At 54.1% G+C, this 24,534-nt stretch overlaps 3 protein-coding genes across 3 annotated transcripts in view; 1 reads left to right on the forward strand and 2 right to left on the reverse strand.

Annotated features, from left to right (window-relative positions):
• Positions 1 to 24,534, forward strand: part of MACROD1 (mono-ADP ribosylhydrolase 1) — a 194,813-nt gene that overhangs the window by 151,847 nt on the left and 18,432 nt on the right. The gene's annotated exons all lie outside the window — the stretch shown is intronic.
• Positions 5,285 to 7,161, reverse strand: COX8A (cytochrome c oxidase subunit 8A). Its single transcript, XM_006746224.3, has 2 exons — positions 6,970 to 7,161; positions 5,285 to 5,615 (listed from the first exon to the last, which is right to left on the reverse strand). Exons 1-2 carry the CDS (start codon positions 7,081 to 7,083, stop codon positions 5,520 to 5,522), a joined length of 210 nt encoding a protein of 69 aa, XP_006746287.1. The 5' UTR covers positions 7,084 to 7,161; the 3' UTR covers positions 5,285 to 5,519.
• The window catches only part of NAA40 (N-alpha-acetyltransferase 40, NatD catalytic subunit), a 14,280-nt gene continuing 6,584 nt past the window's right edge, over positions 16,839 to 24,534 (reverse strand). Inside the window, exons 3-8 of the mRNA XM_031016949.2 lie at positions 23,421 to 23,473; positions 21,019 to 21,114; positions 20,780 to 20,938; positions 20,523 to 20,606; positions 19,792 to 19,869; positions 16,839 to 19,510 (exon numbers count right to left, since the gene is read on the reverse strand). Of these exons, the coding sequence (XP_030872809.1) occupies positions 19,369 to 19,510; positions 19,792 to 19,869; positions 20,523 to 20,606; positions 20,780 to 20,938; positions 21,019 to 21,114; positions 23,421 to 23,473 (612 nt within the window). The 3' untranslated portion in view covers positions 16,839 to 19,368. The remainder of the gene's footprint in view (positions 19,511 to 19,791; positions 19,870 to 20,522; positions 20,607 to 20,779; positions 20,939 to 21,018; positions 21,115 to 23,420; positions 23,474 to 24,534) is intronic.

The raw sequence follows: 24,534 nt of genomic DNA on the forward strand, positions 1-24,534 counted from the left end.
TTTTTTTTTTTAAAGATTTTATTTATTTATTTGACAGAGAAAGACACAGCGAGAGAGGGAACACAAACGGGGAGTGGGAGAGGGAGAAGCAGACTCCCCGCCGAGCAGGGAGCCCGATGCGGGACTCGATCCAGGGACTCCAGGATCATGACCTGAGCCGAAGGCAGTCGCTTAACCAACTGAGCCACCCAGGCGCCCTCTTCTCCTAATTTTAACACCGAAATCTGTAACTGCCAGTATCTTCAGTCAGTAGAACTGGTATTCCCAAACAGAGAGCTAATATAGTTGATGACAGCAATATGATTTCTACTTGGCTTTTCAAAATCTTGAAAACTGGGGCGCCTGGGTGGCTCAGTCGTTAAGCTTCTGCCTTCGGCTCAGGTCATGATCCCAGGGTCCTGGGATCGAGGCCCCAATTGGGCTCCCTGCTCCGCGGGAAGCCTGCTTCTCCCTCTCCCACTCCCCCTGCTTGTGTTCCCTCTCTGGCTGTGTCTCTCTCTGTCAAATAAATGGATATAATCTTTAAAAAAAAAAAAAATCTTGAAAACTGCTATAAGACCACTCCACCTCTACTCCCCCATACTTGGACTAGGGAGTCCATGGGGCAGACAGGGACACAGGGAAGCTGGGGTTGGGACTAACGGTCAGGGCAGGAAAACAGCCGCTCTGACCAGTGAGGAGGAATCCCAGTTGTGACCCAGTGCTGGACCACAGTCAGGCTGCCAACACCAAGTAAATACCTCCCTCCCCGGGGTCTTGGACTTAAGAAACAGACCTCAGTGGCTCAGTCAGTTGGGCATCTACCTTTGGCTCAAGTCGTGATCCCGGGGTCCTGGGATCTAGTCCCACATGGAGCTCCCTGCTCAGCAGGGAGCCTGCTTTTCTCTCTGGGGCTCCCCTTGCTTGTGCTTTTTCTCTGACAAATGAATGGATAAAATCTCAAGGAAAAAAAAAACAAAACAGACCTGTCCCTTCAATGTACAAAAGGACCTGTAAACAAGGGTCCTCTCTCCTACCTGTTCCCCAGCCCTACCCCTCTTAGGCAGAATGGGAAGGAGGGGCAACTGGCTGGCTCAGTTGGTGGAGGGAACGATTCTTGATCTCGGAGTAGAAGGTTTGAACCCCATGTTGGGTGTAGAGATTACTTAAAAATAAAATCTTGGGGCGCCTGGGTGGCTCAGTCGTTAAGCAGCTGCCTTCGGCTCAGGTCATGATCCCAGGGTCCTGGGATCGAGCCCCGCACTGGGCTCCCTACTCAGTGGGGAGTCTGCTTCTCCCTCTGCCTCTGCCCCCCCCCCTGCTCATGTTCTCTCTTTCTCAAAAATAAAATCTTAAAAAAAAAGCCAAAACTTTAAAATTTTTTTTAAAAAAAGGGAAGGAAATGGCCAGAGGGAGGCTTTGGCTCTTAATCCAGCCCAGGATGGCCAACTTTTGCCCTGATCTTCTGTATGCTCATTTATTTGGCAGCTAATAACTGTTCTCTTACCCTCATTCTATCGCTTCTATTACTTTTACCATTTTAGGGTTTTGATTCTCTATCCTGAAGCATCTAAAACCCCACACATTCGCCAGGGGTCACTGGCAGAGCTCCAGGCATCTATCTCCCAACCTGCACCCCAGAAATGGTGCGGCGCCGCTGGCCCCGACTGCGAGTCTTGCGGTGAAACAGGCAGTGCTGGCGCTTGGGTTCCGACTGCTGTTGAATACAGTCAAAGGTGACAAGCAGCAGAGGACTTTATTTTCCACTGACACGACAGATGCCGCCTCACAGCCCCGCGGGGGCACACCACTTCCAGGTCTGAAGGATTCTGCCACGTGGAGGGAGAAGAGGCTTCATACCAGGACTCAGACTAAAAGCTCAGCCCCAGAGAGAGTTTACGAACAGCACAGAGGCTATAGGAGAGAGCTTTGCAGAAGAAAGCCTTCAAGGTGGGCCAAAGATGAGGGCTTGGCAGTCCTTCCTGGGGCAGGCTTGGGAGTCAGGCCTCTGCCCAGGCAGGAAGAGCTGGGGCATGCCAGCCAGCCCCCATGTGAACCTCCAAAGCTCTTGCCAAGGAACCCACGATGGTCCACAGGCAGCCTGCTCCAAAGTCATGATCTAGAGAGGCTTTGTTGGTGCAGAGGCCAGGCTGGTGAGGCTGAGCAGGGCCTGTAGTTTGAAGCGGCTGGCTGGGTTGATACTCGCCTGCAGGATCCAGCCCACCTAAGGCAGAAGGAGGGGTGCAAGCAGAGGAGGGGTGGAGACGGCGAAGGGAAAGCCCCCCACCGCCCTCCACCCAGACCCACAATACCCTAACTCCTCACTGGGGTGCTGTCCTCCTGTAAATGCCTCACATTCCAGTTCACCTCGGTCTGCTGAGGATCCAGTCCACCGGAGCCGGCCCCTCCCCTGAGAGCCTCAGAGCCCTGGGAGAAGGATGCATGAGTTCCTTGTTGCTGCCGTAACAAATCACCACCAATCTCGTGGCTTAAAACAACATGAATGTAGGGCACCTGGGTGGCTCAGTCATTAAGCGTCTGCCTTTGGCTCAGGTCATGATCCCAGGGTCCTGGGATCGAGCCCCGCATCGGGCTCCCTGCTCAGGGGGAAGCCTGCTTCTCCCTCTCCCACTCTCCCTGCTTGTGTTCCCTCTCTCGCTGTCTCTCTCTCTGTTGAAAAATAAATAAAATCTTAAAAAAAAAAACAAAAAAAACCATGAATGTATAATCTTACAGTTCTTGAGGTCAGGGTCCTGGTATGGGTTTCACCGGACTAAAATCAAGGTATCTGCAGGCTGTGTTCCCTTCGGGAAGCTCTGAGAACCTGCAGGTTGTTGGTAGATCCAGTCCCCTGCAGCTGTAGGACTGAGGTCCCCATGTTCTTGCTGGCTGTAAACCGAGAGCTGTCCCCAGCTTCCAGAGGCCACTGCATCTCTTCACTCATGACCCACTTTCACTATCTTCAAAGCCAACAACCATGGGCAGAGTCCTTCTCAGAGGGCATCTCCAAGATATTATTCATCATCTGCCCTTCTTGTCCAACTTAAGGACTCCTGTGATTACATTGGGCCTACTGGATCACCTCCCATTTCAACATGCTTATCACGAATTATACCTGTCAAGTCCAAGGATGAGGACATGGACATCTTTGAGGGGGCATTATTCTGCCTGCCACATCTCTGTTACTTTACAATCATGAAAACTGAGGCTCAGAGAGGCTAGATGACTTGCTCAAGATCCTATAAGAAATGGCCAAGCTAGGCCTCAAACCCAGGCCTCCTCTCAGTACACTTTTCTTGACATTCTAGCATCTACCATGACTGCAGCCTCCCCCAGCCCAGTGGGCACTCCTGGGCAGATACCTGCACCTTCAGACTTGGGATCTAGCAGACATCCACAACACCGACTGATTAAATACTATTTGGGAGTACAAGGAGCCTTGTTTTCTCTGCAGGGAATGGACCCAGGGCCCCAATTTGGTTAGGAATGAGAGAGGGACACTGAAAGATGACCAGATGTCAGACCTAATGGCCACACTGAGGACCAAGGGGAGGATGGGGCTTAAGCGTGACAGGTGATTTGCACCTGACACTCTCTCGTCCAGGCCCACATATGCTGCAGGACCCAGCAAGTTGAGGGAGAGCAAGAGCCAGAGTTGCTGATGGGCTCACTGAGGACTTTCTCAGACCAGGCCCCTGAAGGACTTGCCCCTGACCCCTGGCTTCCCACCAACCTGAGCAGGGGCTCAAGATGCACAGCTTTGGGCTGGAGTTGTCCCTCTGGGTTCCAGGGGCACAAAAATGGGGGACACCCAATAAGAAGCGTTGGCGGGGCAGTGGAGTTACCATAGAAACGTTCTACTGGTGTCACAATCTTGTTCCATGGCAGCTCCGTGGCCGCCTCTGTGTCCACAGGAAACCTGAGCCAACCAAGAGCCAGGTAGCTTGGAGCCCTCTGCTCAGAAAGTGTGAAGAGAAAAGCCGCCCAGAGTGAGGCGCGAGACAGAAGCCCCCGTTGTTTGGGAGGATAGCGCCATGAGGTCCTTCCCCCGCAGACAAGGGCTCTTGAGGTACCTGCAGGTGACTGGTGGATGCCCCTTGCTCAGCTAACCCAGCCTGGCTCTTTAGATCCTACATGGACTGTCCCCCTCCCCTGGCCAGTGGCCCAACCTGCACAACCTCCGGGCACTCTAGGCCCAGACACAAAGGCTGGTTTGTGTGGAAGGAAAGCCTTTTAGGAGGAAGACAACCAACTCCCTACCCCTCAGGGAGGCAGCCATGGGCAGGAGTTGGATACTGGGTCCCACGAGCAATACTCGGGCTCATAAGCATCAGTAGACACCACACGAAAAGGCCAGGAAAGACCAGACCAAGGGAGGGAGGGCAGGATCCACCTTCAGCTTCTGTTACCAAAAGCCAGGAAATACAAGCCCTGTAAAAGAGGGGTTGGGGGATGTGTTAACACCCCAGGCCTAAAGCCAGCCACACCCTACCTCAGCTCCACAGGGGACACTGAACCTCTATCTGTTCAGAAATCGCCCGTACCACCCCAGCGGAGCTGCGACCTCCTCCAAAGGTGGGGCCGACAGGTCTGAGCATTCTTCCCAGACACATGCAGTCATTATTCCAGCTCGGTGTGGAGCGCTTCCCGTGCCTCCTCCCCGCCAGGGAGAAAGCCACAGCCACCCCAGCATCGCTGAGGAAGGGCCTTGGGAATGGAGGAGCAGCAAACGCCCCAAGCCAAGAAAGGGAGGAGACAGGGAAGCAGGCAGGGAGAACAAGGAAGCCAGTCAGTCCTTGGGCATTTGCGGATACAGTACTAAAAGGGGCCCTGGGGCTGACATGACAAAGCAAGATATGATGAAGTGCCTCCATCTAGGAAGGACAAGAAGCTCCTGAGAAATGGCTGGAGCTCACAACCGAGGAGCAAAAGGGAGGCTGGCCCCACAGAGGGGGCTTCCAGCTGCAGAGCTGGCCCCAGTGAGAAAGATAGACACACAGACATACGCACAGCACAGCCCTGAGCTTGGCACAACCAAGGGAGCTAGATGGGATGAGCGAGAGGCTGCCCAGTGACAACAGGATTTGTTTTCCGCAGAAGCCAGAAAACATTCAAACACAGGAAAGCATGCAAAGGAAGCACCACACAGCAAGAACAGCTGAGCGTGCATGACCTACCACAGGACAGCCAGCCAGCAGGGACACGCGGCTGGCCAGGTCCTCTTCTCCCCACCCCCGCCCAACACCATCCTCAGCTGAAGTATGGAGGCAGGAGCCCAGGCCAAAGACACGATGAGTTTCTGAAGCAAGGTTTAAATAGACTTTATTGTTACAAGGAGGGCCCTACAGAGTAGGGCCTTATAAACCAATATATGTGGTCCCAGGATGTCACCATGGAGAAATGGAGAGGTCATGACTGCAGAAGAGGTCACTGTAATTGAAGGACATGATTCCCGGGAAGACCAGCCAGGGATGCAGCAGACATGATCAGGAGAGGCCAGGGGTGGTCAGGTCACAGGGTGAGGGACAGGACAGCCCCCTTCACTCCCGCTTCTTGTAGCTCTCCAGATGCGACAGGACCCAGCCCGATGGCAGGAGGAAACACAGGAAGCAGGAGGTGAGCCCAACGGCAACATCCTACAGAGCACAAGAAAGAAGGAACCCGCAGAATAAGGATTCCGCCAGGCTCCCCGTAGCCTGAGCAGTCTTCCCAGGCAGCAGAAAACCTCTTTCAGGGAGTCAGGATTCAGGCTCCAGAGGAGGAACACAGCAGATCCAAGGCCCACTCTAGGCCTTGAGGTAAAGGGTCAGATGGGGGGCGTGGGGACCAGCCTGGGTTAGGATCCAGAGAAATCCAAAAGCGAAGGGACAGAAACAATGATTTAAACCTGTTTGGTCTCTTGGGATCCAGGAACCTTGCACAGGCTGATAAGGTAAAATGCACCTCCCCTTCTTTGCCTTAAAAACTCTCTTCGGGGCGCCTGGCTGGCTCAGTTGGTGGAGCATGCAGCTCTTGAGCTCAGGGTTGTGAGTTCAAGCCCCACACTGGGTGTAGAGATTACTTAAAAATAAAATTTAAACAAACAAAAAAACCAAAAGAACCCCTCTCTTCCCATCTCCTTTCCAGGACTCCTGTTCAACCTCTGAGGCTAGGGATAAGAGACTTTTCACAGCCACCTCCATATTCCCGACAGCAGTTAAGAACACAGCACAACTTGGGAGTTAGACTTGAGTTCAAATTCTTTGCTCCTGAAGGTTTGACTTTTGACAAGTGAATACAGTGCTCCTAAATTTCGGATCCCTTAACCACGAACTAGAGATGATGGCCCTTTGTCCTCAGGGTCCCAGGGACCAGCGCAGCAGTCTTGGTAGTGCCCAGGACGCAGTAGGCACTCAACAGATGCCAGCTACAATTAGGATCACTACCATTTCCGCAATCACAGCGCTCTTCAGGCTCTGATCCTAACTGGGGCCCGCTGACCTGGATTCTCAAGACAGGCCGAGTTCTGCCGCGGAGGCAAATGCATACAAAGCGCCAAACAGGTGAAAGTCATTAAGGGTTAAACTCTCCCACATTTCTGGAAATTACCAAGACCCACCTTCCCTAATAATTAACAGCGGTAACAACCATTATCGTCGCTGACAGGCGTCAGGCACCCCCAGTGAACCAGTGAGTAAACAGGCTTAGAGAGAGCTAAGGGCTCGAGGCTGCACAGAGTATAAGCGACAGGAATGTGACTGGCAGGATCTGACCCGAGAGCCTGGGGTTGACTGAGCCCCGACTGCTGCCCGGGCACTGTCCCTTTCGTTCGCGCCCTCCTGACACTCCCAAGCCAGCACTGCCGCCCCCCGCTAGGCTGCGGGCCGCGAGGTGCAGGGCACTCTCAGTGCCGCCGAGGTCCAGCGCGCCAGACCGGCCAGCCCCGAACTCGCCGCAGGACCCCAGACTGGGGCGTTGCGTATCCCGTGCCCTTCCCGCCCCACTCCTCACCATGGTCCCGAGCTCCTCCCGCGGAGGCTTGGAATGGATCTGGGCACGCTGCACCGGGAGCCTCCGGGTGAGACCTGCCAGGCCCCTGAGCAGCTGCGCCGTCGACAAAGACATGACCACACGGAATGACGACAGTTGCCAACAATAGCCCAAGGTCGGGAAGTCAAAATGGCAGTGCCGGCCGGAAATTCCGGCGCCGGGAAGGCCCGGAAAGGGCGGCCCGGAAGTCTCCCGGAAATGACGCAAGGACACACCTCCCGCCCGCCCCTGTCAATTTTTGGCGCGTTCCTCGAAAGAGCCAATCGACGCCATCTCATCCCCCCGATGGGTGGGGTATGGGAGGGCGGTCCTTTCGGTTATGCCCCGCCTCCAATGCCGCCAATCTTCTTGAGTGACATCCAATCACAAGCCAGAAACGAGGCGACATTCCTGACTCCTCCCTCCATTCATATTCTTAAATCTCTCTATTCAGAAATCCTCCTTCTCCGCCAGGTCTCCGTTATTTCTGGCCGGCACGCCTGACACTAACCTTGTAACTGAACTCTCATTAATGTTACCCTTTCCAATTCCAGTCTCCATGCAGTGGCAGCCAGCCTCTCATCCCCTTCCTTTCTTCTTTCCTTCCTGGCTCCCTCCCTTCTTCCCTTCTTTTTTTTTTTTTTGATTTTATTTATTTGACAGAGAGAAACACAGTGAGAGCAGGATCACAAGCAGGGGGAGAGGGAGAGGGAGAAACAGGCTTCCCGCGGAGCAGGGAGCCCGACGCGGGGCTCGATCCCAGGACCCTGGGATCATGACCTGAGCCAAAGGCAGACGCTTAACGACTGAGCCACCCAGGCGCCCCCTTCCCTTCTTTTTTAAACATAAACCAAGTCATACATCTACTTAAAAAACCTCCAGTGGCTCCCCACTGCTTACTAGACAAAATCCCAATTCCTGGATGTCAATCTCCAGCCTCATCTCTACCTACTGCACACCTTCCTCCTTGCTCTTTGATCCTCCCCACCCCCTAGCCTTTTGCTTCTTTGTATCTTATGTTCTACCTAGAACACTTTCACTTACCTCGCCTTCCTCTTTCACATCGACTCCTACTTCCAGGCCTCTGCTTACTGATACAGTCTACTTTATCCGACAAATATTTAATATGCCAGGAACTGTTCCAGACAAGGTGGACAAGGACTTCTTTATCACAGAACTGACATTCCAGAGGGGAGAGACGGACAATAAACAAGCACTTAATGAGAAGCTATCCAGAGTGCTATGATGTGATAGGAAGTGGCGGGGTGACACACATCAGGCAGCCTGTGCCATCTTTGTGCCCAGCAGCCCCTGTTTAGCACCACCCACAGGGTCAGTCTCCATCCCTAGACTGGGGGCCACAAGGGCAGAGCATGTGTCTGGTTCACCACTGTCCCCAAAGAGCCTGGCACACATCACTCTGAAAACATTTAGGAATTGCAGGAGACTGAACAGTATTCAAATGGAAAGGGGGTGAGGGGCCAGCCACTGAGCCAGGTCTTACCTGCAACAATCTCATTCCATCTTCACAACAATGTCGTGAGGCAATTGCTATCATTTCAATTTTTTTTTTTTTTTTTTTACAAATGAGGAAATGAGCTTAGAGAGCTGGATGATCTGCTCAAGGTAACGCAGCTACAAGGCTGCCTAGCCAGGATTCCAGGGCAGGTCTATCTGCTCTAAAACTCATGCTTTTAACTGTCCCATAAGCTACTGCATAGTGAGTTTCCAGAAGTTCCAGTTTGGACATCGTGGTCAATAGCATCAAAGACTGTGGCAGAGGGTGGGGGTGGGGTGGGGTGAGATGGCAAGATGAGGTAGGGAAACTGAAGGGCCTCCATTTTATTTTTTAATTAATTAATTAATTAATTTAATTTTTTGCAAGGGACTTTATTTTATTTTTTAAATTTTATTTCTTTATTGCTTGTGTTCCCTCTCTCACGATCTCTCTCTCTGTCAAATAAATAAAATCTTTAAAAAAAAATTAAGAGGAGAGAGACAGAGAGAGCATGAGTAGGGTGGGGGGTGCGCAAAGGGAGAGGGAGAAGCAGACTTTCCGCTGAGCAGGGAGCCCAACTGGGGGCTTGATCCCAGAACCCTGAGACCACGACCTGAGCCGAAGGCAGATACCCAACTAACTGAGCCACCCAGGCGCCCCAAGGGACTTCATTTTAGAACAGCTCTGTCTTGGGTGCCTGGCTGGCTCAGTCAGAAGAGTATGAAACTCTTGATATCAGGTTTGTGAGTTCAAGCCCCACGTTGGGTGTAGAGTTTACTTAAAATATATATATATTTTTAAGATTTTATTCATTTATCTGACAGAGACACAGCACGAGCAGGAACACAAGCAGGAGGAGTGGGAGGAGAAGCAGGCTTCCCACTGAGCAGGGAGCCTGATGCGGGGCTGGATCCCAGGACCCTGGGATCATGACCTGAGCCGAAGGCAGACGCTTAACGACTCAGCCACCCAGGCGCCCCTACTTAAAATATATATATTAAAAAAAAAAAATAGAATGGCTCTGTCTCTGCTGTTTTTTTCTTCTTCTAGGCCCCATTTCTGAATAAGCCAAAGAAGCTATGTTCCCACTTCAAGGGGAAGCAAGAAAGTTAATCATCTTCTGAGTTTTGTCCTAGGTCCAAAACACCTGGTAACACCTAAGAGCCAGATCCCAAACACGTTCCAGGCCATTAGCTTCCAACAAACCTTGGCTGACACTGGCATCAATACCCCTATCTTTTTTTTTTTTTTTAAGATTTTATTTATTTATTTGACAGAGAGAGAGGGAACACAAGCAGGGGGAGTGGGAGAGGGAGAGGCAGCCTTCCCACCGAGCAGGGAGCCCGATGTGGGGCTCAATCCCAGGACCCTGAGATCATGACCTGAGCCGAAGGCAGACACTTAACAACTGAGCCACCCAGGTGCCCCAATACCCCTATCTTTAGTAAGTTATTGGAATAACACCTATTGTTTGCTTGACACTAGTCTTTGATCGGACCGTACCCTGGATTCCTGAAGGAATACGTACCCTAGACCCCTTTCCAATACAAATCCCTAGACCCCTTTCCAATATAAATCCCTACCCCCAGCAATGCTGGGACTTATTCTCCTTTCCTTTCCAAATCTCCCAGACACTCCATCTGCTAGTCTCTACCTGTCACTTACACTATTCAATAAACTGTTTCCAATTTCTCTGGCTCATGTTTGATTTCTCTCCTGTGTGAAGCCAAAGACCCTCTTGGCTGGTTATGTGGGACCCCCGCCCTGGGTCTTTGGACCCATCTGCCTGCATCGAAGAGGCTGGGAAAACAGGAGCTGTAGAGGAAAAACCTCAGCCCCATGGGGAGTGGGGGGGCTCACAGAAAGGTAGCAACGGACCCAGAGTGCCCCAAAGGGCAGACTGTGCCTGAACTGGAGGGATGGGCTCCCAGGCCCTGAGCTACCTGGGACCCTTCTCCACTCCTCCCCACCTCCTCCACCCCTTCATGTGACAATTGTTAGTCCAGCAGTCTCAGCCCAGCCCCACCCCCCAGCTCCCAGGCCCCTTTCCCTCACCCTGCCCCAGGCCTTGGCAAACAGCCCAGGACAGATGCTTCTAAACTTCCCCCCCCACCTCCATCCCAAGAGGCACAGCCTAGGGGCATCAGACACTAGTGACTGTCTGCCACTGAGAGTAGGAGGGGCAGGGACCTCCCTCCTGCCCTACTGGCTTTGTCAAGCCTTTGTCCCATGGACAAAGTAATAATGCCCAGATTAGAGCACAGCCAGCCAAGAGGCCCAAAGATACTTTAGGACGGGCCTTTCTGTGGTTCCCTGGGTTACTCCCTGGGGAACCACACGTTCACCTTCTTGACCACTGGCTGGAGGCAAAGGAGCAGAGGTTTGTGGAGCCAGTCCCTCTGTGCTCTGTTCCAGAGTGATCCGGCTTCTCCCAGAGCAGGGAAGAGGCAGGTGGGGCTTAAGTACTACAACCGAGTCTACAAATCCCAGGGCAGGGTTTGCACCTAGGTCTGCCTTTCGGATTCATACCAACATGTCTGCTTTGGCCCCAGCCCCCCAGGGACCCCTCCCCCAAATCAGGCATTGCAAAACTCCGAGCAACCTGCAGCCACAGACAGAGCATGGTTGGCTCCCACAGACATAATGTGGAGCAGAAGCAGCAGCTCTGGAGTCACACAGACTGTGTGGTCCTGTTCAAAGCCACTGGGGAGGGGAACAGATGTCAGGTAGTGGGAACCCTGTGGGGAGGAGGGAGGGCAGAGGACCCGAGAGGCCTGCTGGGGCTTCTGGGTGCTGGTGACAAAATCATCTTTACTCTGATAAGACCATCACGAGTGGCTGTCTATTCATGACTTAGGCAAATTTCTGTATGTCTGCTACACTTCAGTTTAAAAAGTTCAAAACAGGGGCGCCTGGGTGGCTCAGTCGTTAAGCGTCTGCCTTTGGCTCAGATCATGATCCCGGGGTCCTGGGATTGAGCCCCGCATGGGGCTCCCTGCTCCGCGGGAAGGCTGCTTCTCCCTCTCCCACTCCCCCTGCTTGTGTTCCCTCTCTAGCTGTGTCTCTCTCTCTGTCAGACAAATAAATAAAATCTTTAAAAAATAATAATAATAAAATAAAAAGTTCAAAACAGATAAGAAGAAAGCAAGAAAAACAAATGTGTGATATAATCTCGTTTTTGTAAAACAGAGAAGAAATATCTAGAGAGGTAGATACACCTAGATAAAAGCCTGGGAGGATACACACACACACACACACACACACACACACACATTCAGATTGTTGGAAGTCTCTCTCTCTCTCTCTCTTTGGGGGTGAGGCCTGGAGGTCCCAATCCGGGTCCTAGTTCTGATCCCAGGGCCCAGACTGTTGCCCCCACTCCCCTCTCCCTGAATGGGGCAGTAGGAATAATCCCAAGCCTCGGGGGTGGATGGGGGCACTGGTCCCTACTCCCGAGACCAGCTTCACAATCCAGGCCCCCACGGTCCTGATGGTCATATATGGGCTGAGAAGATACCAGGTGTCCCTTCTCAGAGCTGGCCCCCGGCCCCACTGGCCATACATGGGCAAGAGAAACACTGGGGATCCCCCACGTCAAGCCTGGCACCCTATTAAAGGTGCCAGCCCAACAGCTGCTCTGTCCAAATATGGAGCTTGTGAGGCTTGGGGAGGAGGCTGCACCCTAGGCTGTGGTGCCATACGGTGTAACTCCCTCAGATCCCCCCTCCCCCAACACACACACCTTCTGGAGTTCACCACCTCCCTGAGCACCTAACCCTATCTCGGAGCTGATAAGAACCTGGCCTAGACTCTCCTCCTGGCATGTGGAGTGGGTGTTGCGCACTGAACCCAGAGGCTGGCAGAGGCGAGGGCTACGGTGAAGGAGCCCACCCCAGGGTTCTCACTGAGGGCAGCTGTGGCCTCTCCAGAGGCCTGGACGTACTGTCTCCCTGGGGCGGGGGTGGCAGCCCAGGCCCTAGTAGAGTCTTAGGAAGGGTCCAACCTCCAAAGCAGGAGGGTTCAAGAAGGGGGTGTAGATCCGAAACTAATTTGCTGGGTTACCTAGAGAAAGGCTCTTTCCCTACCTGGGCCTTAGGGGTTCCCCCTCTGCAAAATGGGGACTTTCCTGCAAAGTCCAGCAGGAGAAAGAGGCAGGAGGGGCTAGCCTCACCGGAAGGCAAAGGCTGCCTTGGGAAACCTAAGCTGGCACTGGTCCAGGCAGAGCAGGGAGTCCCTGGGGCAGGTGTAGGCAGAGTCCCAGGCGGGCATCTGGCTCTTCCTGGGACACAGCTGTCAGCAGGCGCCAGACGCTGGCGGGGGAGGGGGGGCAGACACAGCTTGGGGGGGGGGAGGGAGGTGTAGAGCAACAAGGGGGTGCGGAGGCAGGGGTGCTGCTCTCCCCAGTGGAATGCAGCTGTCCAGCCCCGCACCCCCAGGGGGTGGCAGCTGGTTGCAAGGTTTCAGCCGCCACCACCCCTCCCCCGCTCCAGGAGCCAAGCGGCGGTTAACCCCTTCCGGCCCGCAGCCCGCAGCCATGTGTGACAAGGATAATATCGCGGCGCTCGTATGCTGTGTGCTACAGCCGCTCAGGCTTGGTGAAGCCCAGCGGGCGCTGGCGTGGCGGGGGCTGCCTGCACCCCACAGCCGACAGCCCACAAGACTCTCCGCAGGGCCAGGCCATCAGGTCCGCAAGCCTGCCCCCCCGCTCCACGATACAGAGGGGTACGCTGAGACCACAGGAGGGGTGGAGCTGCTAGGCTGGACCACCCCCGAAGCACACCCAAGGCCTCCCCGCCCCGTCTCCCCAGGGTGTGCTGGTGGGCCTGGGCCAAAAGGAGCATCCCATGCTGCTCGTGGAGGCCCCAGTCAACCCCAAGGCCAAGAGGGAAAAGATGACCCAGGTCTTGGCAGAGACCTTGAACGTTCCTGCCAGGTACGTGACCACCCAAGCCAGGGTGCAGCTGCCATCTGCCTCTGGTTGTACCAGTGAGGACCAGCGTACCAGAGCCCCCAGCCTCACCCCTACCCTGCTGAGACCCCCAGCCTGGACCCCCAACTCCCAACCTGAGTTCCTCTCTCAGCCACGAGATCCCTGACCTCTTCTGCATCCTGTGGCCCAGGGCGAGTCCCCCATTCTTGTTCATTGTTCTCAACACCCCATCTCTCAGCCAGGCCCCCAGAGGGCCCTAAGGCCATGCACCTGACAGCCCCATCCCTGGACCCCCACACCCCTCCAGCCACTTTCCCTGTCCCTTCCCACTCCCTGGACCCACCATTCAGACACAGGCTGCCCCAGGCGTGCGGGCCACCTCTTTCATCCCCCTCTCAATCCATTCCCCGGGCATCAGACTGGACTCCAGGGACGGCGGCACTCACTATGAGCCCCTCTGTGGGGGCTATACTCTGCCCCTCACCATCCAGCGCCCACACCTGGCTGGCCACCGCCCCACCAGCTCATGAGGATCCTGCTGAAGAAGTAGCATGGCTACTTGTCACAACTGGTGGAAGGGGAGGGGTGGATGAGGCCAGCCCCCAGGCCTACTCTGAGCAACTCTCTACTCCTGTACCTACCGGGGCAAGACCACACAGCGACGCGGGGCCTCCTTCCATTGTTCCAGGGCCCTGGAGCGAACAGGCCATTGTGGAGGACGGCTGGACCCAATCCCCCAGGACAGCCGCCACCAGCTCAGGCTTTGCTACCTCTCCTTGGCTCCTGGCTATGGCGCCCCAGCCCTTCGGAGGCTCCAGGCCCTTCTCAGCCTGGCTGCTTTGCTTCAGGGCCCCAACCCTCTCACCTTGGGTTGCTCTACACTGAGCACAGGGCAGTGTGGTCTGACCTCAGCGCCAGCATGGGCAGCCCTCCCGCTGCCGGCCCATAGCAAATGTTCACCTTCCTACAGTGAAGATCTCACAGCAGGGGCTCCCAGTGCCACAGTGTGGGTTTACAGGCTCCCCTCGTCCACTTCCACACGCGCACCTCCAGGAAACGCAAAGCCAGGAGCGCGCATGCGCAGCGGGGCGGCTCGCTCAGGAGCTGCTCTCCGCCCTGGCCCGGCGGTCGGGATGCGCAGGGCCGCAGTGCGAGGGGACGAAGCGGGCTGCGGGCTCTGAAGCCAGGGCATCCGGCCGAGCTCTGGCACAAACCTGCCTCTCCCTGAACCCATCACCCCTTCTTCCCTGTCCAGTGACGGGGAGACCGCACGGGACATCCAGGAAAAGCCGAGGTAGGGAGCCCTACTGTGAGGACCAGTCCTCCTCTCTGGAGAAGAGCGATGAAGCTGCCTGATGGACAAGTCATCCCTACAGGCCACAGGCACTGCTGCCCTCCCAACGCCCTCCTCCAGGCCTCCTTTGTGGGCAAGTCTGTGTCCCCGCAGGACGGCCACGCCTCCATCTTGGCCTTCTCAACTCCAGTCCCCATTTCTCTCAACAGCCCCCTGCATGGGACAGAAGGAGCCCCTCAGGTTGGCGAGAGGACCGGCCAGCTTTGTTTCTCTCGGCCAAGCCCTGAGAGGGAAGACGGGGCCTTGAGACCGACAGGTGCCTGGATCCACGAGGCGACCTAGAACTCCATCACCAAGTGTGACGCTGACATCCACAGAGCCCCGTGTGCCGACAACATCCTGCCCGGGTGCCACGATGTACCTGGGCATTGCAGGTTGGATGCGGAAAATCACAGTCCTGGGCACCATGGAGATCAAGGTTGTTGAACCCACCACCTGACCACCTTCAAAACCTGGTAGCGGAAATCGCGGGGCGACCTGCTTGCTTCCACTGGCAAAACACAGTCCCTTTCAAACCAGCTCACGCTCTGACTGAAACGGAAGGCTTGTCATGCGGGAATGGTGCCTATTGCTCCTTCTGCTCACGGAGGCATGTCAGCAAGCGCCACTTGAGTGAAGAAGCTTCCGTTACAGCTGCAGGGAGGGCTGGAGGCAGCCACTGGAGGACCAAAGAGGGGTCCGGGCCCCTCAAGAAGGTGGGCCCAGACCCCAGGCAGCAGGGACCAAGGAAGGGCCCCATACCCTTCCAACTCGCCATTTGCCCTGGGACAAGGGGATGGTCATTCCTTTTTTTTTTTAAGATATTTATTTATTTATTTGAGAGAGAGACAGAGCACAAGCAGGGAGAGCAGCAGGCAGAGGGAGAGGGAGAAGCGGGCTCCCTGCGCAGGGAGATGTGGGGGCTCCATCTCAGGACCCCGGGACCATGACCCGAGCAAAAGGCAGATGCCCAACTGACTGCGCCACCCAGGCGTCCCAAGGGGACGGTCATTCCAAGGAATTCCTGCCTGGGATTAAAACAGCCTGCAAGGAACAAAGAACTTGGGGGGTGGGGCAGAATTTTGTCACATGGGAAATCTGTTGTATGATTAGCCCAGGGAAATGCTCTCTCCCTTCGCAAGGATTGTGATGCCTTTATTCGTGCCCCCAAGATAAGGCAACAGCACAAACCATCCCCAGGTGTCATCCCATCACCTGGGGATTCTTTGTCTCATGCATCCTGACACCCACTGGACAGCTATTAACCCTGCTCCCCCTTCCCCAGATCATTGCCCTGCCGGAGCACAAATACTCCCTGTGGCTTGGGGCTCCTCCTAGCCTCCTCCCTCTCCACCTCCCAGCAGATAGGATCGCCAAGCAGAAGCACAGCGAGGCTGCCCCCTCCAGTGTCCACAGGAAGTGCTTCTGAACCCCAGCTCCTAGCCTATTCCTGCCTCTCCTCCCAGCTCACCCTGGGCCAGGGACTGGCAGGAGTCGTGCCTGGGAGAAGCTGCATAGCTCCATCTGTCACATGCCAGGGGCCGAGCCTCTCCCAGCCCGTAACTTTCCTGTCCTGTCAGGCCTGACATGAGTTACCCTTCCTTTGAGCCTTTGTCTTTTATGAGTGGATGGAAGAGGGCTTTGGAATCTTTTTAAGACAAAGAATATTCTGAGTAACCCGATAAAGTAAAAGAGGGGAAAGAAACACCGACACTCTCAATCTATTCAACGCCCACACAAGTGCACTGGAATTTACGTTTAGCCAACGATGTCAAATGTCACAATGCCTGGCTTGGGACTGTCTAAGATGCAAAGCAGGCATCCCTTGCAAGACCTTTTACCTCTACCCAGGGCCAGTGGCAAGTGGCACAAACACACGCACTCTGTCTCAGGTCTCCCCCCTCTGGCTGTTCGCCCTAGACACCCTGAAGTTTCCTCAGGCCAAGGCTTCTTTCACAGCAAGGGGGGTGGGGCCTCACAGCTTCCTGCCTCCCAGGGTTTCAGCCCAGGCCCAACGCTAGGAGAGTGTGAAGGTGTCCCGAGACCACACTGCCCATGGCACCCCAGCATTAGGACACGATCCCAGCAGCTGAACAAAGTGTCTTTTATTTGTGACATACAAATACAACCAATGCAAAAAGAGATCACTTTTCCCTTTGATTCCAGTGATAACAAGTTGCTAAAGAAAAAAAAAATATCAAGAAGTTTATCTTCAGTTTCCTCTTAAAAAAACCAGAAAGGGTTAAAAAGAACCATACACATGTCATATACACATTTGACATCAACAAAAAATAACCTGAAATAGAGTGGATACAACTTAAAAAAAAAAAAAAATCTTAAAAAATATTTTAACATGCCCCAAACAAAACACACAAAAAAGCCGGGGAACAAAAAGCCTGCTCTGTTTCTCAAAACCAAGACCTGGGGAAGTGGAGAAAGACTGATGTTTGAGAAGTGAACGGGCTCAACACCACAGCGGAGGGAGCCGCTGGTCTCCTGCCCCAGCGCTGGCGCCCTGAGCCACCCTGTGGGAAACGGCCAGCAGAGACTGCAGGAGCAGGTACCAAGCACCCCATCTACCAATGGGCTCAGTGGCAGGTGTCCAACGAGTGGAGAGAGACAACATACACTGAACTCACCTTATGAGGAATTTACAGTGGGGTTCCTTTTGATCCCCTTGAGTAGGAGGTATCAGAAATCCATGATCTAAGACAATAAATATCTGTTCTGCATCGACAGACAGGAATCAGAGAAAAGAATTCCTAAACATGCTTCTGTCATTCCATGATTCTCGGAAGGGGCCCGCCAACGCTCTCCTCCCAGCAATTTAAAATTCTCCCCGCCCCTCCCCCCACATAGAATGCCCTGGTAGCCGGAAGGTAGGGACAGAGATGGGCTTATTCCAGTGTAAAGCAGCAAGGCCCTCCCCCAAGGGAGGGCCACATCCGCTGCCTGCGGCGGGGTCAAGAGCAACACAGAGCACTCTGAGGGCGGGGCTGGGTGGAGGAGGCCGTGTGCACAGCTCCCCCCCCCCCCCTTGCAGGAGCAGGAAAGTGGGGAAGCGAGATCAGCTCTGGGGAGACCCGCCAGCACAGACCACCTGAGTCAGGGCAGAGGGTGGGGGCTGAGCGGACTCTGAGTTCAGAACAGACCTCCAAGAGAGCAACTCCGCAAAGGCTAGAACCTCTACGACACTCCCTAAAGCAGAGCTCACGGATGTCCAAGGGGAGGCGGCAGGTGCTTTTTCCTGGATAAGGATTTGGTCATTTTCTTCCCTGGAAGGGGTGCAAGCCCAGAGATCAGGGCAAGTGTAAGCTCTGACCTACAGCCTCTCTACCCTGTGAGAGAAGAGGAAGGCCGCCGGCCCTGCTCCAGTCCGCTGCCACAGGGTGACGCTGGAGAGAGAGAGAGCAGAGCAGCGGTTCTGGCCACCGAGAGGCATTCCTGCTGCAGCCTGAGCTGCCAACCAGGGCAGTGGCACCAGGCCTCACTGAGGCAGCAAGGGGCAAGGCTGGGGAGTGCAGGCAGTGGTGCCTGCTGCTGGCTGGGGGCTCTCTGCAAAGGGAGGGCAGCGCCACCTTCAGAGAGCGATCAGCACCAAGATATGAGAGGCAATAGCACTGAAGAGGCCAGGAACGAGGGGTCCTTCTGGGGGAAGATGGGGGGCTCCCTAATGTAATCCTCCCCCCTTGAGAGTAAGAATAGAGGTATCGGGTGAGGTGAGCTGTGAGGTGAGCCGGGGGAGGACAAGTGGTGGGGAGGCGATGGAGAGGAACTGGCAGGACCTCTGGCTTGTTTCTATGAAGGGAGAGCTCGAGTCGCTGCCAGATCAAGAGGTTCATCTGGAATGCAGCAAAGTCCGAAAACCCAGAGAAGCCAACTCTCTTCCCGGGGGATGCCCCCCCGCCCCCATCCACACCTTGTTCCGGGTCCTCTCATCCTCTTATCAACAGCGAGGCAGAGAGGGATGGAGCCTTCCTCCTATCGGGCCGGTCCCCTGGGATGCCTCCACACTAACTGTGGGTCCATAAAAGCACAGCTAGAAAGAGCTCCCTTGCTTCCCAGTGTTGTGGCACAAAGGACCTCCCCACAGTCTCCATCAGAGCATTCAGCTCCAAAACAGGACTCTCTGCGAAGCCTATAGCTACGTTCAGATCTTGCACTCAGTCCGTTCCTCGTTGGGGACCAGCCAGACCCTGACCCAGGGCTCCGGGACTTTTATAAAGGTGGGCATAAAACTCCCCATTTGTCCAAGTGTGTGTGTGTGGCAGGGGGAGGGGGGGCTTGTCAGGAATCCATCTGCAGAGAAGCTGGGGAACCTCATGCTCAAGGGCACAAGGGCCGAGCGAGAAGGCAGCCGCTGTGAGAGGGTCCACGTCATGCCCGGCCTCCGTCAGCTCTTCCCCCAGCACCCTCTCCTTTCTGCTCCTTCAGGGCACTCTGTTCTTCTAGGGGAGCGGAGGACGGGCAGCTCGGACCACTCCACCCCAGGGTTCTGTGCCCTCAGGCTGCAGCCTGGCATGTGCAGGGCTGAGGAGGCCACAGCTCTGAGGGCACTTGGCCAGCAGCATGAGCCCAGGGAGAGGACAGGCCTTGGAGAGAGCATTCTAGCTTGGGAGCTCAGTGGCAGCAGCCGCCACAGTGCCCGCCCGTATGGGAGTGCTGGCTGTCCCCAAACTTGGTCCTCCGGCTCAGGATCTCGTAGGAGCAGTCCTCTCCACAGCAACCAGACATGCTGGGGGAAGAGTCATCGATTTCAAATCTGCAAGGAAAGCAAGAAGAAAGGCTTGGCTGCAGGTAGCTGACTGCCTTCCTTCCTAGCCCGGGAACTTTTCCACCCGCCACACTCATGAGAGCCCTAGGAGTGAGGGCGCAGCCAGAGGGCATGCCCACGCCATCTCACCAATCCCCAGGTTACTCCCACGGACCACCGGACCGGGAGCTCAGCCTTCAGGATGAAGGAGCGCCAGGACCAGGAAAAAGGCCCTGGGGCAGGCACCCCCTACCCCCCAGAGGGCCCCACACCAGGGTCCAGCTCCTTACTGCAGCGCTTCTCTGAAGAACTGGTAGGCGCCATGATTGTGCTTAAATACAGTTAACATAACTTTCTTCATCTGTGTGCTGAAAAGAAAGCAGAGAGAACACCTTCCAGAAAGAGAAACAGACACTAACTCATGCCTCTTCTTTCGTGTCTCTGCCTGCTGTCTCCCATTTGCTCCCGAGAAGTGCTCCTCTGAGCCCCAACTCTAGCCTCCATGCTGGGCACCCACAGCACGCCATGCTTCCGTTACGGGGCTGACCGGACTGCACGGGCATCGGGCCCCCACCCGACTGACCACTTCTCCACCTCCTCTCTGCACCCCACTATTCAGGCACAACAAGGGCTCAGAAGCACTTACTGCATTGAGCCACACGTACAAAATCTGGAGTCACAGCAAGGCGGGGAGTATCTTTACTGAGAGGATTCTAGATGCCTTTTTTTTTTTTTTTAAAGATTTTATTTATTTATTTGACAGAGAGAGACACAGCAAGAGCAGGAACACAAGCAGGGGGAGTGGGAGAAGGAGAAGCAGGCTTCCCGCTGAGCGGGGAGCCCCATGCGGGAGTCGATCCCAGGACCCTGGCATCATGACCTGAGCTGAAGGCAGACGCTTAACGACTGAGCCACCCAGGCGCCCCTCTAGATGTCTTTCTTCCAAAACATTCCTATGAGCCTTGTCCACGGAGGCTCAAAGAACAGTGGGTGGCTCAGATGGAACAACACACGCCCTTACCTATTGGCCATGAGCTGCAGGATCTGTATGAGGAACTTCCCCAGGCCTTTCCGCCGCACCTTGCTTTCCAACTGCACTTCATAGCTGGATGAAGAAAGCAGCGAAGTGAGCACGGGGAGGCAGGGCCCATCAGAGGAGCCTGGGGCCCTGGCAGCCCACAGACCCACAGCGGCACAGTGGACTCTGCCACCCGGCTGAGTGCCTAGAGCAGCGCCGGTGTGTCCTCCCCACGGCCTACCCCACGCTGGGGCTCCTACCAGTACAGGACTTCATCCCCGCACTCCACGTCAAACCGGAAGTGAGAAAAGGCAACAGGAACCGAACTGCTTTCCCAAGCAATGAGGTACCAGGCTCGGTCATCCGTCATTTCCTCGCGTTTCTCTCGGTCCTTCCAGCCCCATTCGCTTTGCTCATACCTGGGAAATGTCGGGGGAGTCAGGGCGGGGCAGCCCAGAAGTGGAGGAGTGAGGCTCCCCTCCCATCGGGGTGTGCTTACATGGTCTGCATGTTGGTTTTGGTCAGGTCGAAGGCCCAAGCCACAGTGGCTGGCTCCAGTCCAGACACTCGCTTACACTCGATGGAGACGTTTAACCTGAAGAAGAGGGAAAGGCGGCGTCTGGAGCCGGCGCAGGCCCGAGGGCAGCCTGCGGCCCTGATGGCCTCGTGGTACAGCGGGCCTGGTCTCAGTTCATCCACAGAGAAAAGCCGAGCCTGCACCCTGCCTTCCAGGACATGACTACAGAAGGTGCTGCTGAACAAACAAAGCCTTCTGGGCCGAGATTAACAACTGTCATCGCCGGGCCACCACCCTGACCACAGTCCCATTTCCTGCCTGCCCTGCAAGGCCCTTATCAGCCTCGGCACTTTGTACACTTCCATCCCCCTCCGCTACCTCTTTGCTTTCCCCAGCCTCTCTTCTGCACTTTGCTATAAACACTAGACTCTTCTCGGTTCCTCTAGTTCCTGCCCTTAGGCAGTTAGTCTCTGAACGGACTCCTCACCAGCAGCTCAAAAGTGGCTGGGTCACCTCAGGCTCTTTGAGAAGACCATGGTTCATAACCCCCCTGAGGGGTCCTGCCTGCAACTTCCTTTGAGGACACAGTGGGTCCTCTTGGCTGACCAAACAGGGTGGGGCAGGGTCCAACCCCACACTGTTTTCCTACACTAACACATGCTGTAGACATTAAGGTATCATAATCTATTTACTTCTGAGGGAAACGTTAGTAAATCACAGTTCAGCTCCTTGGCCAATCTCCGGGCAGTGCTGCATTCTGACAGGACCGAAGTCAGTGACACGAAGTCCTTAGAGAGGTCCCAGGTCAGGACCTTCCAATGGCCCTTTGACATGACCCCTCAGAGGACGTCCCCCTTGGAAATGACTGTCACCTCTGCTGTCTGGTCTGCCATATGAGCTGCAAGTGCGCTCAGCCTTAAACATTCGGAACTTCTTGGCTCTGAAGAGTCTTCCTTTCTCTGTAAGCACTGACCATGTCATAGTCAGAAACGCCCCGATACGGCCTTCCATCTGGCTCAGCCGTCTATTTTCCAAAGGTCGGTCTGGAGGTATGGATTCTCCACTAATCTGAGTTCTCGCTCTCTCTCTCTTTTTATTTGAGTTCTTTAAGTACATGAAAGCAGGATCACAGCCACACAAATCACACAAAATTCCAGGCACCAAAGGAGCCTAGAGTCAGCTGGCAATGCCTGCTTCAGGACTGTCCCAGTATTTCTGAAAGTCAACAGGGGCGTGGAATATGGAACATTAGAAGACATCACAGGAAGGGATCCCTAAACTGTGTCAGAGGACTTCCCAGACACTGAATGGCAAGGCTACTGGAGGAACGGGACTACGTCTGAAGGATAAGTTAACGTGATACTATGCAATTCAGACAAAGCTACGAAAAGCAGATACAGTGTCACCTACTAAAGTGTTCGTTTCATAATTCATATATTTACATCTATCCATCTTGTTCACTAAAATACTCATACCAGCTGCTACTTACAGAACTGGATATAATGCTCTTTCCTCCTTAAAATGACCTTCCAAGTTTGGCATCATCACTCCATTTAACAAACCAAAAAATGAAGCTTAAGGAGTGTAGCTTGTTTGAATACAGTTAATCAGAGGTACAGTTCTGATTGAAACCCATAGCTGTGATTCTCTAAAACCATAACCCGTTCTTCCCTAAGCCAAAGTAGCTCTGGTAAGACTGATGATGCTTCCTATTCTATAAACCAAAAGGACAGAAAGGGGAAGGGGGCTTTAACCCAGATCCTACAGCAGTAAACTGGATTAGTAACAATAACAGTAGTAATTACAGCTAACACTGACCTAGGTTTTGATAAGCTCCAGGCACGAGCACTTTCCACCTAATCCTCCTGATGAAACCATTTATTATTAGACCCATTGCTGATTAGAAAATGGAGGCACAAAGAGGTTAAGTCCAGGGCCCAGGGTCATACAGCCAGTAAGTGGCTTTTAACAATTACACCATACACTCCGGGAAAGAGCCCTAGATTGGGAATTAAAAGCCCCCTCAGGAGCCAGGGAGAAACTCCGTGGCTCAGAAATCTTATTCAGCTTCTCTGAGTCTTGGGTCCCCCCTGCATATGAGGAGGAAGTCAGCCTAGATGATTTTTCAAGTTCATTTCAGCTCTACGATTCTTCAGCCAGAGAGAATATCAAATCCTAAAGAAACATCAGTCTAAGATCAGGCAATCTTTGTTCATTTATGGATTCTTCTGTCACCCTAACCAGGGGCTTTTATATCAACAAGACACTCGCCATAGCTTCTCCTTTTTCCTAACAAAGAATGAGAAAATTTGGGTTGGAGGAAGCATACTCTGGGAAGGTGAATTCCTTCAGACACTCAACAGTTAGGAGTGCTAAACACTTACCCATTTCGATCGTATTTCTTGAACACTGGGAAAGCCTCTAGAGGGTCTCCAAGCTGTGGAGGGAAAGAGAAGAGTAGCACAAACACACGCATGGCGGTCACAGGCTCTTCCCTGAAGTGAGACAGTGTGCAGACCCACACTGGGGGGCTTAGCTCCCAGCCCAGGAGCAGCCCCCAGACAGCCTCTCCATCTGCCTCAGCTCTGAAATCACATGTAGGGAGGTTCTAGTAAGGAGGCCCAAGAGAGTTAAGTCAGCGTCATTTCACAAGGTTGGAAGAGACTCTACTAGCCTAATACTAATACTGGCCTATAGGTCACCTGACCCAAAAGACGGAGGCCACTTGATCCACCTGCATACTTTTTTTTTTTTTTAATTTTAAGTAGGCTCCATGCCCAGTGTGGGGCTTGAACTCATGACCCTGAGATCAAAAGTCACCTGCTCTACCAACTAAACCAGCCAGGTGCCCCATCCACCTGCATACTTATTTTTTTTTCTTAAACGTTTTTAAAAATTTGTATTTATTTTAGAAAGAGCACGCACGCATGCACGTGCAAGGGGAGGGGCAGAGGTAGAGAGACTCTCAAGCCGACTCCACACTGAGGGCAGAGCCCAACACAGGGCTAGATCTCACGACCCCAAGATCACGACCTGAGCCGAAATCAAGAGTCAGACGCTTAAATGACTGAGCCATCCAGGCGCCCCTCAACTGCATACTTCTAAGAAGCCCCCGACTAACCTCACCGGGTCAATGGCACAATCATGTCTCTGAACCATCTCCTTATAAATGTGGACTGTTTACTGGGTGGGCTAAAAAAGTAACAGAAGGGGCGCCTGGGTGGCTCAGTTGGTTAGGTGTCTGCCTTCGGCTCAGGTCATGATCCCGGAGATCGAGCCCTGCATGGGGCAGCCTGCTCAGCGGGGAGTCTGCTTCTCCCTCTCCCCCTGCTCATGCTCGCTCTCACTCTCTCTCAAATAAATAAAATCTTAAAAAAAAAAAAAAGTAACAAGAAATTGGGGTGCCTCGGTGGATCAGTCAGTTAAGTGTCTGCCTTTGGCTCAGGTCATGATCCCAGAATCCTGGGATCGAGCCCCGAGTCAGGCTCCCAGGGAGCC

Source organism: Leptonychotes weddellii, chromosome 11, assembly GCF_054177405.1.
Source record: "Leptonychotes weddellii isolate Sample4059 chromosome 11, ASM5417740v2, whole genome shotgun sequence".
NCBI classification, from domain to species: domain Eukaryota; kingdom Metazoa; phylum Chordata; class Mammalia; order Carnivora; family Phocidae; genus Leptonychotes; species Leptonychotes weddellii.

What these genes read in the sequence shown, in the direction of transcription:
- COX8A (XM_006746224.3), bottom strand. Translation starts at nt 7,083, where the DNA reads ATGTCTTTGTCGACGGCGCAGCTGCTCAGGGGCCTGGCAGGTCTCACC. An exon ending in GGGAGGAGCTCGGGACCATG is followed by an intron (nt 5,616 to 6,969) that starts GTGAGGAGTGGG and finishes TGTGCTCTGTAG; the next exon opens with GATGTTGCCGTTGGGCTCAC.